This window comes from Athene noctua, chromosome 14 (genome assembly GCF_965140245.1).
Source record: "Athene noctua chromosome 14, bAthNoc1.hap1.1, whole genome shotgun sequence".
Taxonomy (NCBI): domain Eukaryota; kingdom Metazoa; phylum Chordata; class Aves; order Strigiformes; family Strigidae; genus Athene; species Athene noctua.
The window spans coordinates 16,147,333-16,162,533 of record NC_134050.1 but is presented as its reverse complement, the minus strand read 5'-3'; the positions used below and the strand labels follow the sequence as shown (position 1 = coordinate 16,162,533).

Below are 15,201 nucleotides of genomic sequence, written 5' to 3'. Positions count from 1 at the left end.
GTATGAGCCCTTTCAGTGGGCTGCCGGATAGCTGTAAGTTCGGGGGTGTTTTCCACAGATTTCAGCCTTTTCTAGAGGCGGGGGCCTGGCATGTTGGTGTGTAACACGGGTGGGAACGGCCCCCAGCTGACAGCTCTTTGCATTCACCCGTCGTGGTAACGTGCTGAAGCGTTTATTTGACCTTCCGCTCGCAGATCTATTAGAAGGAAAATGTTTAAAACGACTCGGGGTTTTTTATCACATTTATTTTTTCCGACGTCGCCGGGCGCCGCCTGAGGGGGGCGCGGGGGCTGCCGGGAGGCGGCCCCGCCCGGCCCGGCCCCGCCGCCATGGCGCTCTCCGAGGAGGCGCTGCGGAAGCAGCTGGGCAAGGTGCGGGCCCCGCTCACCCGCCGCCGCGGCGCCACACGGGGGGCTGGGGGGCGGCGGCGGGAAATGGCGGGTTTTTAGGCGGGGAGGAGGGAAGTGGCGGGTTTTTAGACGGGGCGGAGGGAGCGGCGCGGCTCACCTGAAGCAGGAGAGGACGGAGCGTGCGGTTCGGGCGGGCAGCATGAGGGATGCGGCCCCCGGTCGGCAAAAGTTCCCCGCGAGTCGAAAAAAATGAGGTGCTGGGAGGGCAGGGCCGCTCCCTGGTGGCTTTAATTTCCTCACCGTCACTTATGAAAGCCTGTCCCGGCCGGGGTGCGGGATTTACGTTGCCTCGCTGCAACTGAGGTTAAAGTTGGTTTCATCCCTGAGGTTCAGGACGCGGTAGGTACCGCGTGGGATGTGCTGCATGCGCCTGAAACCTTCCTCTGGGTGAAAAGTTACTCATCTCCTTGGAGGTTTTGCGGGGACAGCCCCTGCGTTAGTATTTTCACGCTTTAGAAACACAGATTTATTTTTATAGCATCTCTTCTGAGGTAAAAATGCTTTAATTTCCGTATGAGAAACTGAGGTACGGGTATTTAAATTTGGGGCATGCATGCCAAATAATTTTAGGTGCAGAATGAGCGAGGGCTGTATCCGACTCGCCTCATAAATCTTCTGATCTTTAGAAAAGAACAACGTACTCGGAATGCCTCATTTTGCATTACGAATAAGCAGGGGATCACCTGGGAAAGATGCCCTTGTTTTCACAGCCAGATGTATCAACGCTTCTGAAAATGCGTTAAATTCGTGTAAACATTACTAATTTGGGCAGCTTTGATTATTGGGTTTTTGCTGCTTGACTTCACAGTAGCCTGTAAGACTGAATGGGGAGAAGGTGACTAAAAGGTCTTTTCTTTCAAGTAGCTTTGAGTTTTCTTGTACAGCGTGGAAAATAATCGTGCCATCCAGGTATTGCTGCTGTTTCTGGTGGGGTGCCTTTCTGAAGAGATTGTAGATTTTAGCTGCTCTTATGTGACAAGTATTCCTGTGCGGTCAGAAGCCATTTAAGACACTGTCAGGCTGCAGTTGTGTTTGCTTAGGCGAGGGTTCCAGGACAACTCCAGACTTCCTAAAATGAGAAGCAGGTGCTCTACTCTAGGAAATGGAAAAATATTTTTCATAACTTTCAAATGTAGGAGGATGCAAATCTCTTGGAAGTTCGGGTATTGGACTGGGGACAGTCTAAATGAAGTAGCAGTGATTCATTCTTGCAGAGTTACTTTCAGATCCCATTTCAAGCATCAGTACTTCTGTTAATCTGTGGGCAGGTTTTCTGCTGGTGGGAAGGAGGAATGCATTACTTCGAATTTTCTCAGCTCTCAAGGACAGCTTAAACATGGAAAAAACTTCCCAGAGGCTGATTACTTACACATTTAATATGTTTGTGGAAATCGACATCTTGTGAAACTTCTAAAATGTATGCAGGTGGATCTGAGTTTTCAGTAGTAACTGTGTCAGTGGTAAAATGACCTTTTTTCTAAGAGATTTATACTTGTATATTGTTTTTAATTATTGTGTGCAGAGGAGAATAAATTTTATTAAGCCTCTGCTCACAGAGCTGTAAAGGGAAAGGAATGGTATATAAGGATGTTCAGAATTCGAGTTCTAATGTATCAACAGCAGACCTGTGATACAAAAAAAAAAAAAAGCAAGCTTTAAAGATATCAATTTTTCTTGAGAGTTTATTTCATACCAAAACTATTTATAAAACCACAGGTAATTACTACCTGCCCCTTCTGGTGTTTTTACCTTCCCTTGGTTCCTTTTCCCTATCTCTGGTAATGAAAGAAGAAGCCTTTGAATTGAAACATTTTTTTTCTGACTTTCTTTTTTTCACCCCTCTTTGCAGTATAAATTCAGAGACCTGACCATAGAAGAACTAAAGAACGTTAACAAGACCTACCCGAACTTCACATTCTCCATGAACACATACAGTAAGAAGTGATACAGTTAGTCTCAACTAATTGTGGGGATTCTTACTTGCCATAAATTCAGACTGTGTATAGTAGAACCTTAGTAGTGTATCTTTCAGTGGCATTCCTCTTTATTTTGATTTGCAGTAAAATTTCTCTTGCAATGTGACTATTTCTGAATATTCTTCGAAGAATACATACATACAATTATATGTATATATAAAAATATACATAATATGATTCTGTGATATAAAAACCTAAGCCACTCATTCACTAAATGTCATTTGATTTTAACTTGTCAGTAATTATAGAAGATCGATGTTCTTCTAAATTCTTTATCTGGAACAGCACTTATCCCATATCCCGTCAAAAGCATTCTGATGTCTTTAGCTTATCAAGTGTAACTTCCAGAATCCCTCAGCCTAACTGAAAGTTCCTACAACACCAGAATTACCCAGGACAAGGGATTTTCAGACTAATGATGTGCTTAGTTGTACCAGTGCAATTTTCATTAAGGTTACATTAAGAAATTATCCAAAGGGGGAGGGAGAACCTTAGTAACGTTGTAGCCTTGGTTCTTTCAGGAGAAGCGTATTTGATTTCTAAAGAAAAACTAGCATTGTATGTTGGTAGTTGTGGATGGTATTGCCATGCCAGATTGAAAAGAATTTATTATTTGTTAAAATCACATTTTTAATTGCAGCCTTCAAGGATGGATCCCAGAAGGACCTCCTGAATTTCAGTGGTACTGTTCCAGTGAAATATGGTAAGATAAATCAAATATAATTTCCTTAACAGTTATCAATCTAGTTGTAAATTATTTTGGGTACGGACTGTTAACAATATGCTGTGCAGCTTCTTTAAAGATGGCTATAAAGGATTTTGCATGAATTGGCAGAAGCCACTTCTGTTGCATAAACAATTGCCTTCATGCACACAGAGATGTTGAAATAATGTGGTGTTAATTAGATAAGTCAATTAACTATTTTAAAAAATCATGTAGTTTGAGACTGTGTAGGTAAACTCTTTGGTTCTAATGAGGTTGCATGAACTCTACAAGCCCTATGACTGTATAGGCAGTGTCCAAAAATAACTGGTAGGTAATCTTTTGTTCTTAACTCAACCCCTTTGAAGTACACTGCATCAGTTGTTGAGGCCTAAAGTACATATGAAATGGGTATTTTAGGATAGGAGATTTGTTTGCCCAGAGAAGGAGACATGTTGGCTGATCAAATACCCTGAGAAACAAAGCAACAACAAAGCTTTATATTAAGAAAGACACAATTGGTAGTACTTCAGGTTGATCCAGACAAGTCTGTTGTTATTCACTAGTCCTAGTAACATACGTACTTACCAGTATGAATCTAGAAAGCGATCTGTCAGGCTTTTCTTTGTTACTGTGAAGTGTGAATCACATGCACACACGGTTAGTTTTTAGTGCCTCTTCTCAAATGCAGAAGCTAGTAACTTTCTATTTTCTGTTGAACAGGTAATTCCTATAACATTCCTATTCATCTGTGGATTCTGGATTCCCATCCCTTTGCTCCCCCCATTTGCTTCTTGAAGCCGACTGTGAACATGGGCATTGCGGTGGGAAAGCATGTCGATGCTCATGGCAGGATTTATCTGCCCTACCTGCAAAACTGGAGCCATGTAAGAGGTGGAGAGGCTGACAGGGGAGGGAAGTATTTGGGAATAGTGCATGGTATTGTATGGAGATCAGTGGAGAGGAGTTTGGGGCTTTTTGTTTTCTGCATTTTTTTGTTAAATGTGTCATGATTATGCAAAGAGAAGCAGAATGTTACGTCTCTTGAAATTATGGCTTTCAGACAGTCCAAAAGAAGTTGTGATTGTAAGGGAAATTATTTTAAGCTGAAGGACAAAGGGACTGATTTTGTTAAAAAGCAATATAAGCCTCATGATACTTTTTCCTTTGTTGCTATGAATAGTGAATAATAATACTAGACCAAATGAGTATTCCTCAGGAAAGTTCAGTGGAAGTTTCTACCTTTTGGGTATGTCTCAGCAGCACTCAAACATCAGCATGGAGATTCAAAAGCCAATGCTGTTGCTAAGCAATTTTATGCACTGTATTAAATAACTTACTTAAATGTGACTGCCAGACCAGTGAAAATTATTTAATGAATGCTAGTTTTCTGAAATGGATGGGATATACTTTACATTACTGATAGTAAAAGTCCCCAGGGGACTTTTACTAACTTTGCTGTGTGTTTTGCCCAAAGGAGGACTGAATTGCCAAAACTCTGGACAGTTAAGCTTGTCTGAGAAGACTTGAACTATCTTTCCTTTAGCTAGGATTTGTCCTGTTTATAATATTGGATGCGGCTATATCAAAGGCTTCCGTATGTTCATGGATGCCTTCAAAAACTAGTTACACTGATAACTTCAATTTTATAATTCCTTTTTGTTAAATTCCTTTTAATTCATACTCCTGTTTGGAAAGTGTCTTCTCAAAAAGTGATGCTTTTCTTTCCCTTAAGTCTTTATGTAAGTGTTAAGGGTGTCAGTATTTATAATCTGATTAAATTTTGTATAGCTATGGTTCTTTACGAACTACTGCAGTTACAGCTGATACCACTATATGAAATAGCTAATCAGCAGTTTTGTCTTCTGTATTGCTATATCCCAGCCTAAATCAACTGTTACTGGATTAATCAAGGAAATGATTGCAAAATTTGAGGAAGAGCTCCCTTTGTATTCACTGTCACCTGCTGATGCAGCCAGGCAATCGGAACTTCTCTCCTACATTGCAAAGATTACTGAAGGTGTGGATGTTTTCATGTATTTGTTTGTAATGTTCTTATACAATGTATGTTTTATTTATTGTTATTGCTTGAAATCACAAAGATGCCTACACAATTTTAATACCTGAATTTTTGGTGTTTGCATGTCCACAGTGTTTGGTATTTTCTCTGTATAATCAAAAGTGCCTCTTTTTGAACAGAGAGCTCAGATTCTCTTTATTTCAGTAAGCAGCTCATTTTGGATGTTTGCATTTAAGCCTACTGAAAAATGCTGTAGACTTGGTGGTAGTAATCTGTTGGAAGTTACTGCAGGAAAACTCAATGTGAAATCCTATGGAAGGGAAACGTGATTTTTATTATAAACAAGTTGATTTTACCCGATGACAATCATTCATTCACTCAAATCCCATTCCCTCACATCCACAGTCACAAGCCCTGAGACCTGTCTGAGCAGAGTCACTGGTGTTCACACCGAGGATGAGGAGGGATGACTATTGAGTCCATGTCGTGTCTCTTGGTTTCTTGTTCAGTGGTGATAAGATGATTTCAGACTTGTCTTTTATACCCTTTGGGAGTGGATGCTATTTGGCATTTTTGCCTCATTTATCTGACCAATTGTATGCCTTGGGAAAAATTCCTGAATTTCACAGTTCTCATGTTTTCCTTATCTGGGTATTTTATGGCTCCAGTCCTCTTGGTCTTCATCCTGACACATTTTCTTTAAGGTCAGTCTTTTCTTCTTCCTTCTTTTAGTGACATCAGAGATAGTGAACTGTGACAACTACTGAAAACCTTTCCATTTAACCATTTTCTTCTGTTTCTTCTGGTAATTGCATATATGTAAGTGCTTGTGAGCACAGATGTGTGTACACACACAATACACATTTCTTGGCAAACAGTCTTAATGTTTCTGTTATAAATCTCTCTGCACTTCACTCAGAATGAGATTTGTGTTACCAGGAGGACTGGCTAAACAATTTCAGAGCATTGTATTTTAATCCAATTCCATTTTTCATGTCTTTCCAAAATATGAAATCTTTTACAAATTTTATGACCATGGTATGTAGTCACACCTGTAACAGCAGCAAAGGGAGTATTGTTTGTATAGTCTTAGTGTCTAGCTTCTTGCTATTTTTATGCTGGTATTTTCTTAGTGAAAAAGCATTCCTATCGAGAGAGCAATGGCTTGTGTTTTACGCCTTGCAAGTTGTGATGAATTTTCTGTGGTCAGGCTTGACTGCAATTTTGAAGAAGTTTATGTAATTTGGTTTAACTCTGGCGCAACCATGATCCTTTATGAAGCAGCAATACTTGTATTGATATAGTGTGGATCAGTACTTAAATTTCTGGTTTTCTTTTAATTGTAGGAGAGACTGACATGAAATCAAAGAGTAAAATTGGTGGATGCAGAAATGAAGGATGTTTTAATAAAATTACTGTTGTTGGAGCTGGAGATCTTGGCATTGCATGTGTGCTAGCAGTTGCAGCAAAGGTACATAATTATTATAAATAGCAACAGACCCAATTAATAGAGAGGCTTCTAATCTAGTTCTTAGCATTGGACACATAGAAAAAACTCAGCAGTTTTAATAGCCTTGTCACTGCTTATGTCATTTGCCTCTTCAGTTAACTTAGAGACACACAGAAGTGTTACTTTCTGCCCTGTTTTCTCAGTCAGATTTTTAAATACAAAGTGTTGAAGATTAACTTATTTTGGTGATCCTTAGTTAAAGGATTCTAGCTGGAGTGCAAGCCTCTTATAGTTGGGATCTCCTGGTCCCCTGGAAAAGGGTCATCTATAGATGGTCTGTACTTCATTATGACAGAGACGACAGTAACATCAACGTTAATAAATTCCCAGAAGTGGTTTTGTGAAGTTTGTATTTGTTTCATAATGCTTTATTTTCCAATTAAACTCACTAAACTAAATTATCTTTGTTGTGATTTGACTGTAATTTTGGTCAGTAATTTTGTTTGTTTTATACACATTACAACAAACACTGGAATTGGAGGAATACTGGGTTTTGTTCCTTAGCCCACAAGAACAAGTTTTGGTTTGTTTTATTGTCGATTTGCTTTTTTTTTTTTTTTTTTTTTTTTTTTAATTCATACAGGGTGCTGCAGACAAGGTGGTTCTTTTGGATCTTTCTGAAGGTGCAGCAAAAGGAGGGACCATGGACTTGGAGATCTTTGCTCTGCCAAATGTGGAGATCAGCAAAGGTATCAGATGTTGTTTCTGGAATGGGAGTGAGTACTGTGTGTGCCTGTGCTCGTTTTAATGAGAGCAGGACACTCGAGGGGATACAGAGGCTCTGGCATGTAGGCCATCTTTTTAAAAAAGATGTTGTCATCTTTTCATGGCTACTTGCTTTCTTCATCCTTTCAGGCTAAAATTAGGAAGAGAAGGTTCAGCAAAACTTGCATTGCTTTTATTTCAGGCTTTTAAAATTCTGTTTATGGAGGTAAAAGTGTGTGAGTCTGTACTTCCAGGGTAAGAAGCTAATGCTGAAATTGGACTCATGCAGAAATACAGAGAGGCCAAGCTAGTACTTCAGTGTCATAGAGGGAAGGAAGAGGGGGAGAAATATGTGTATGTTAAGGGATTTAAAGATAGCTGTGAGAGCAGTGTTAAAAAGGCTGATGAATAAAGGTAACTTTCAAAATGCTACTTTCCTGAATTGGTGTTCATTAAACATGCACATGGCCAATAGTCAGTTCTTAATTGTTATTACTGCATAATCAAACAATTAGTTCTTAACAGTCTTCTTCCCAGCTAGTTGGGAGTGTACAATTTAAGAGTCGATGCCATGTCTCCATAGTTAGTGATGATGGTTTTGTAGACCTTGATGGTCTTAGTTGCAGAGGTGGTGCAGCTCAAGAGCTCTTCCGTGGGGGAAGCTGGAACTGAGTTGAGCAACTTCCCCATTTTTCCTTGCTTGTGTGTCATGTTTTTATGTTCTTTGTGCCCTCTCCGAGATGAAACAGGGGGCTTTCTTGTGCTTCTGATGTAATTTATCTTATTTTGAGGACAGGGAGTTGTTTTCATTCCACCAAGCATCTTATCTGCTTCTTTTGCCCTTGACATTGCCTGCTTTATATCCTTTGATCTTATCTTGCAGGTTTTACTGCTAGCACGTTTTTTCCTGGACCCTGGTAATACAACTGTACCACACCTCTGTGCCTTTATGGTTACCTATTTTATATTTACATTTAGCTGAGCTACGAACAGCTTGTATGTTATTGCTGGCTATGCTATTAGTAGTGTTAAAATACTGCAAAATGCTTAGACACTGTCACCTGGTACTTTAGCATGCTTATATCTACGAATTTCTGCAGCAAAGGTGGTTGTGTGTTTTCTTGGGCTAATAAATACATGTCTTTTGAGCTAATAAACAGACTTTTGGAACACTTTATGGTTTTCTAGATGTCCTTGATTGAGCTATAAGATCAAAAATTATAGAAGCCTCAGGCAAAAGAGGAAAAGTCTTTCCCCTTCTTTCAAAACTGGAATAAAAATGAAGGAGCCTTTTTATGGATTTTTTTTTAATTCTCTTGCCAATAAAACCTTGGAAAAACTTACTTGTCAACCCCATGTAGATGTTTTCAGGTCTCTACTCTGTAACCTTGGACAAACTGCAGACTGTCTGCTGTGTTTGCCAACTGTGAAATGGGAAAGTAGTTCTGTGGGAGAGCTGTGTTTTACAGGTGCTGTCAAAGTGCCCCAGATTTCACACTGAGGTATGTGGGGGTAGACAGGAGGCAAAGAATCCCTAACTAAGATGGATGTTGCAGTTCAGCCCTTAGGATGGGTCTTCATTTTGCATCCAAAACTTGTTAGAATGACATACGTTTTAAAAATATTTTTTCTTTCTATTTTCAGATTTTTCTGCTTCAGCTGATTCGAAAGTTGTAGTACTTACAGTTAATTCTCTGGGTAATGCTCAGACTTATCTTGATGTCATACAAAGCAATGTGGATTTGTTCAGAGGAATTATCCCAGCAATATCACACTACAATCAGAACACTGTTCTCCTTGTTGCTTCTCATCCAGGTATGTTGGTACTTCACCTAATGTTCTGTCCCTCAGCTGGTTTCCTCTTTGGCCTGTTGAAGAAATATGTTACTGCTGAATACACTCACTTAGTCAAAAATTCTTGCTACTCTGAAAGATGTTTTCCTTTTCAGCTTTGAGCAGGACACTGTCTTTGAGGGTTTTTTCTTTACTGTTACCAAGATAAAAGAAAATAGTATACTTTGTTTTGTATAAAAGGTATGTATTTATGTTTCTGTACATAGTTTCAACCTGATTGTATCTACAAGATTAGCATCCATTGGCTGTCGTCTTGTCAGTTGTGAGTTTTACGTGTATGTGTCTCTCCTGTGCAGTAAGGATAGATGCATGTGTGTTATGTGCCACATGATCAGACTCACGGACCACTAATACATAATATAGTGTTGATAGTAAATAGTGCAGCTGTGTTTTGGTGGAAAGTTTAAATCTGTTGGGTCAGTGATACCATGAACTAAGACAAGGCAAAAACCCTAATTAAAAGGGAAAAAGTAAGTGTGAGCCTCTCTATCCTGTTAATGCACTGAAGAAAGCTCTCTCCTGTTTCTCAAGTGCTTCTTGCTCTTCCTATTATTTAGAGCTGTGGAGATGGAGAAGAGAGTGCTTGCCAAATGAAAAGAAATTAAACACTGGCTGAACTAAATTTAGAAGCATGTGAGATTTTTGGTAGGGGGAAGCATGGTGACTCATTCTGAAGTTTCACTTCTCTTAAAACTTTACCTGGACTGTGAATTTTCTTCACCTCCTCCCCACCTGACCTGGTGTTTTAGGTTGAAATAAGCATGTAAGAACATATCAGTAGTTTATACCTTTTCTGAAGTTAAACAACTTGGTCCGGAGTTTTTTATAATTGTGATTTGTAGTTTGCAGTTGTGTTTAATTTTGAGTGGTCCTTCATTGTCACCATATTTTTTTCTTTCACATATAGTTGAAGTAATGACCTTTGTGTCGTGGAAGCTGAGTGGATTTCCCAAAAGCAGAGTTATTGGAGTAGGTGCCAACCTAGATACTGAGAGATTTCAGTATGTACTGACAAACCTTTTGAAAGCACAAATGCTGGCAAAAGATGCTTGGATTATTGGTGAACAAGGGGAAGACAAAGGTAAAGTGATACTTTATTATGACTATGTGTATGTAATGTCCTGGCAGTGCTTAAGTAATTGAGTAATGAAAGAATAATTGAGAAAAAAAATAATGAAGGTAGTCATAAGGTTTTCAAAAATAGTGATTCTAAGTAATATAGTTCTGGTGTGTGCCCAAGACTGTAGACCTGGAGTGGTAGCAAAAAGTTAGACATACTGAGAGAGGAAGGAAATGTGGTATAATATATGGTAGGTTACTGCTAATGTAAGAATCATTACGTATTACTTAATTTTTTAGCAAATGCCTCTGTCCAGGTGCTACTATAGAGTTTATTTAAGCAGTCCATGGAACATTAGAAGGTCATCAACTGCATTTGGGTGGTTGTGGAGGCAGGAACGTTTGGAAAGCTTGAATTTTTTTATTTTTCTTCTCCTCACCTGGTAGCTATTTTAGTCACTGTTTATATGTTCATTTAAATGTTATTTGTTTCTATTTAGTACCATCATGGACCAGTTGTAATTCCATTGCAAATCAAACAGAAGCAATGGCTGCTTGTAACTCAAGAGAAAAGGTGGCTAACAGGTAATCCTATTATACTCTAAAGGTTTTTTTCATCCAGTTTATGCACTTGATGTTTGCAGAGCTTTTTCCTTCAGCTCTTTATAAAGAGGAGGAAGTTTGCTCTAAAAGATTCAAACATGGAGCTTATAGGAAATTGAAGGTCTGGGTGTCAGTCACTTTTATATATGTGTATGTGCCCCCTATTTTTCTGAAGTTCTTAATGTTGTGCCTGTGGCAATCTAAGGACAAGACACGCTTTGTAGAATATACATTAGAATATTAGAGCTGTGAGTATGATTGTGTGTTTTGGAAAAAAAAAGGTAGACAAGCCTTCTGGCACACTTTCCTCAGTTTGTGTGGAACAGTTCACTTCAAAGCAAAGCACAAGTTTGGATTAATTCACCTGATTTAATTAGCTACATATCAGCTACACCTCTTGACAGAAAAGGGAATTGTTACTAGTGTGGGTAAACTGTACATAAAGAAATTCTTTAAAGCAATTCTTAATGCCCTTATGTTGTTTTCCAAAACAGAGAATCATGTTTTTATAGTACACATTACCTGATATGATATGCTTAATCTGTCTTTTGAGTTTTACATATAAACCAAAATGAGAATAATTAAAATCTAAACATAATGTTTTTCTCCTTTTCTTGGTTTATATAGAGCTATGGAAGTTCTAAAGGGGAAAGGTCAGAGATCTTGGTCTATTGGGCTCTCAGTTGCTGATTTGACTGACAGTATACTGAAAGATAAAAGAAAGGTTCATTCTGTATCCACTCTGGCAAAGGTAAATGTGTTATTAATATCTTTGGATTGGCACTGTAATGATATGACCATTAATTTTAACAGCACAGACATCTCAAAGTAACTGTTGTGAAGTAGCACTATTTTGGTTACTTTTTTTCCAAAAACAGATTTCAATTCTAGTCCAAAAATGAGCAAAGATCAATTATTGTTTTCCAAAAACAGTATTAAAACGGGATTATTTTCCCCAAAATATGAGAGTCCAGAGGGAAAATACATTCAGGGTTGCTGACCAGCTCCCCTCAAATAGCTGGATTTGGCAAATGAAGATAAATGTGTGTGTCACAGTTTCCAAGTACTCGGTATTGAATGTAGGTTTCTCCAGAGGCCAAACGAGTTCAGTATCTTTTATGAAAGTTATAAAATGCATTTTCTACCAGTATTTCACCAGCTTTTAAACAGATGCTTTTTTACTCCTTGATGCTTTACCGTGAGAAGATTTGAAGCTGTATTTAACTTAAAATTATAGACTGAACCTTGTTTAAAGTTTATCCTTAGAGGCTTCATTAAAGCATTAATAAATCATATGAGGAAAAAACCCGTGTAGAAACATGTACTTGTCACTTCCATTTGCAGGTTTCAGAAGGGTGATTTGCATGTCCCAGTGCAGGGTAGCTGAGCAGGCTGTTTATTGTGTCAAGTACAGACGTACCTAATTTCATCATTATGTTTTCAAGTAAAGTTTTTAATCATTTATGAACTAAATGCAGATACAGGGAAGCAACAAGTCTCTCATTCTGTAGTTATTCTGCAGTTTGTAAAATTTCCCATACAGATCCTAAAAATAACAAAATCTACAGTGTAAACTTGAATTACAGGGATATAAGTTTAATGGAGCCTCTCACAGAATGAATATGGGATCAGTAGCTGAAAAATATTCCCTAGATAGCTCCCTTTGGCTGCATTTTAAAATTTCTTTTCTTCAGTCCTAAAACAACTAATGATACTGTACTGTCAAGTGTATCTGCCTATTCTACATAAGAAACTGGTTAAACAGTGTTTTGTAGTATAAACTTTGCCTGCATTATAGAGGTCTGGTACACCTATATTGGAAACTCCAAGTGTGGCATGGTTCAACATTTTTTTTTAATCTATACAGTAATATTTTATAGTTTCTGTACAGTAACCCATTGCACAGGATCTAAAATAACTGGAATTTGACCTGTGCAAAACATGCCATATGATGGAATATCCTTGCTGAATTAAAGTAATCAAGTTATTTTGTGTAGTTCCATGCTTGAGACAGAGTAGAAATAAGTAACTGTGTGAGAGTGTTCTTTTGTGTGTTGTTTCAGGGATGTTGCAATATAAACAGTGAAGTATTCTTAAGTCTACCGTGTATTCTTGGAACCAGTGGAGTGATTGAAATGGTCAAACTAGAAGATGACCCACTAGTGCAAGAGAAACTGCAAAGCAGCGCAGGATCAATTCATGACCTTCAGCAGCAGCTGAAATTGTAAGCAAGCACAAGGGAAGCGCAGTATCTGCTCACAAAAGTCAGAGATTTGCTAGGCAGAAAGGGTTGCTTGGTATATATGGATTTCTGTGTAAAACAAGAAGCTTTTCTACTTTATTTTCAATAAGTGCATTCTTAGTTTTGGTTTAAATTGTTTAATACTGCACTGCACATGAATTTCTTATTTGAAAAGTGTGCCAAGGGTAGCCAAAACGAGGAGGGTAACATGCAAGAATGTTTTACCTAAATTCAGGTGACTTTTGCATGTTTTTTTTGTTGCTAATTATAGCCCGATTCTTGGGTTATTCTTAGCTCTTTGCACCTCACTAGGACACAGTCTAGGAGAGCAACTTACACAACTCTGTGGAAACTCCAGTGTGCAGAGCTCACTAGAACTTTTCCTCCTGGTTTTCAAGTGCTGCATCGGGCTTGTCTGGAATGTGGTCACACTCCGGCTCCTTGGGGCACCAGGGGATGCAGTTTGGTAGCTCAGTCTTTCATGCCTATCACAGATGCTCTTATGTCAGTGGACTCCTGCTTATTACTAAGGGGAAAAAAGCTAAAAGCATGGCATTAGCATGCCTGAAGGCTCTGTTGTATGTTTAATGATGTCTGAGACTTTCTGGTCATGACTTGTTTGCTCTTATTTTGTAAGGATGTTCAGAGCACCAAAGCACCTGCAGTTCTCAGTACACACAGGCGACACTCTTCACCCGTTCCAAGGCTACACAGGGTCCCTTCCTGAAAGGGAGGAGCAGGGGGTGAGCTTCAAATAAAGAATAAAATCTGACAGTTAAGTAGTGCAGAAGTATCTGCAAATTTAGGCCTTGATCCAAAGCCAGCTGATGTCAGTAAGCTTTACATCAAGGCAACAGCACCCGTAACCCGCCTTGGGAGAGGCCAAGGATGTGGCGAAAAGGCAGGATCTGGATTTTCAGATAAATCAAAAAGCAGAATTTTTTTAAAAAATAAAGGGAGTTTTGGTTTCTTAGCTCTTGATTCACTGCACTGTATTTGATATATTAATATATCTTAATATTAGATAGATATATAAATAAAGACTGTCCTGATCATACCTCAGCATCACAATGCAGGCAGAGGTGCAGTGTAAGAACGTCACTCCATGCTTTAGGTTTTGAGGTGTGACTGGTTAAATACTGATGAAGATTTCTAAGCAAAAGTAGGATCTTTGTCAAAGCCAAAGATCTAATCCTTTGTGCCTTCTGGCTGTAGCTCGCAAAGAGCCAGACTTGCAAGGAATTCTGAGTTTATATTGATCTCTGAAGTAATATAAAAATAGAAAGAAAAAAACACTTAAGTAGGGTTGTGGTTTTTTTCTTCAGGGTGTGTATTCAACTTTCCTCCTTTGTGGTGGTCAGTGTTAGGACAAAATTAGTGATGACTGCAGGTGGAGAACTTTGTTGCTCTATTAAGCACTCAACACAAGGGTTAGACTTTTTTGTCTTTGGAAAAAGCAGCATAAAATTACGGTTTTACACTGTTCTTCAAGGTGTTTTGTTTAATCTGTTGAGCATTTATTCCTGTGAATGGTCGAGGTGTTTTATTTGGGGTTTTCTTATTAATAGTTTTAATCCTGAAAAGCTGCGAACTCTTCCAGGGATGTTTAGGTTGATGCTTCTAACGCTGGCTCGTCACTCGCGTGTTTGTTGTATTCCGTGAGAAATAACCAAAGGACCGGGGCTCTGCTGGGAAGTGGCACTTTACATTCGCGTAGGGGAAGGTGATTCCCAGAAACACTTTTTAACAATAAACGGCACTACAACCCATTTTTCACAGAGTCTCGGAAGTGTTCGGGATTAGACTAAGGACTGCTGGAGCGTGGGGTCCTGGCGAGGGCAGCGGCTGCGCCGCCCCTCGCCCTCGGCCGGAAGCGGCGTCAGGGCCGGCCGGAAGCGGCGTCAGGGCCGGCCGGAAGCGGCGTCAGGGCCGGCCGGAAGCGGCGTCAGGGCCGGCCGGAAGCGGCGTCAGGGCCGGCCGGAAGCGGCGTCAGGGCCGGCCGGAAGCGGCGTCAGGGCCGGCCGGAAGCGGCGTCAGGGCCGGCCGGAAGCGGCGTCAGGGCCGGCCGGAAGCGGCGTCAGGGCCGGCCGGAAGTGGCGTCAGGGCCGGCCGGAAGCGG

The 15,201-nt window shown here is 39.6% G+C and overlaps 1 protein-coding gene across 2 annotated transcripts; it reads left to right on the top strand.

Annotated features, from left to right (window-relative positions):
• Window positions 1-311: 311 nt before the first annotated feature.
• UEVLD (UEV and lactate/malate dehyrogenase domains) lies at window positions 312-14,843 on the top strand. Of its 2 annotated transcripts, XM_074918526.1 has the most exons (13): window positions 312-371; window positions 2,260-2,344; window positions 3,027-3,089; window positions 3,813-3,976; window positions 4,974-5,109; window positions 6,456-6,580; window positions 7,203-7,308; window positions 8,969-9,139; window positions 10,086-10,259; window positions 10,738-10,822; window positions 11,468-11,591; window positions 12,904-13,064; window positions 14,683-14,843. In XM_074918526.1, exons 1-13 carry the CDS (start codon window positions 330-332, stop codon window positions 14,690-14,692), a joined length of 1,446 nt encoding a protein of 481 aa, XP_074774627.1. In that variant the 5' UTR covers window positions 312-329; the 3' UTR covers window positions 14,693-14,843. The 2 variants fall into 2 exon arrangements, with proteins under 2 accessions (XP_074774627.1, XP_074774626.1); XM_074918525.1 differs by having other exon boundaries at window positions 3,813-4,008; window positions 4,946-5,109; window positions 12,904-14,843.
• Window positions 14,844-15,201: the final 358 nt, after the last annotated feature.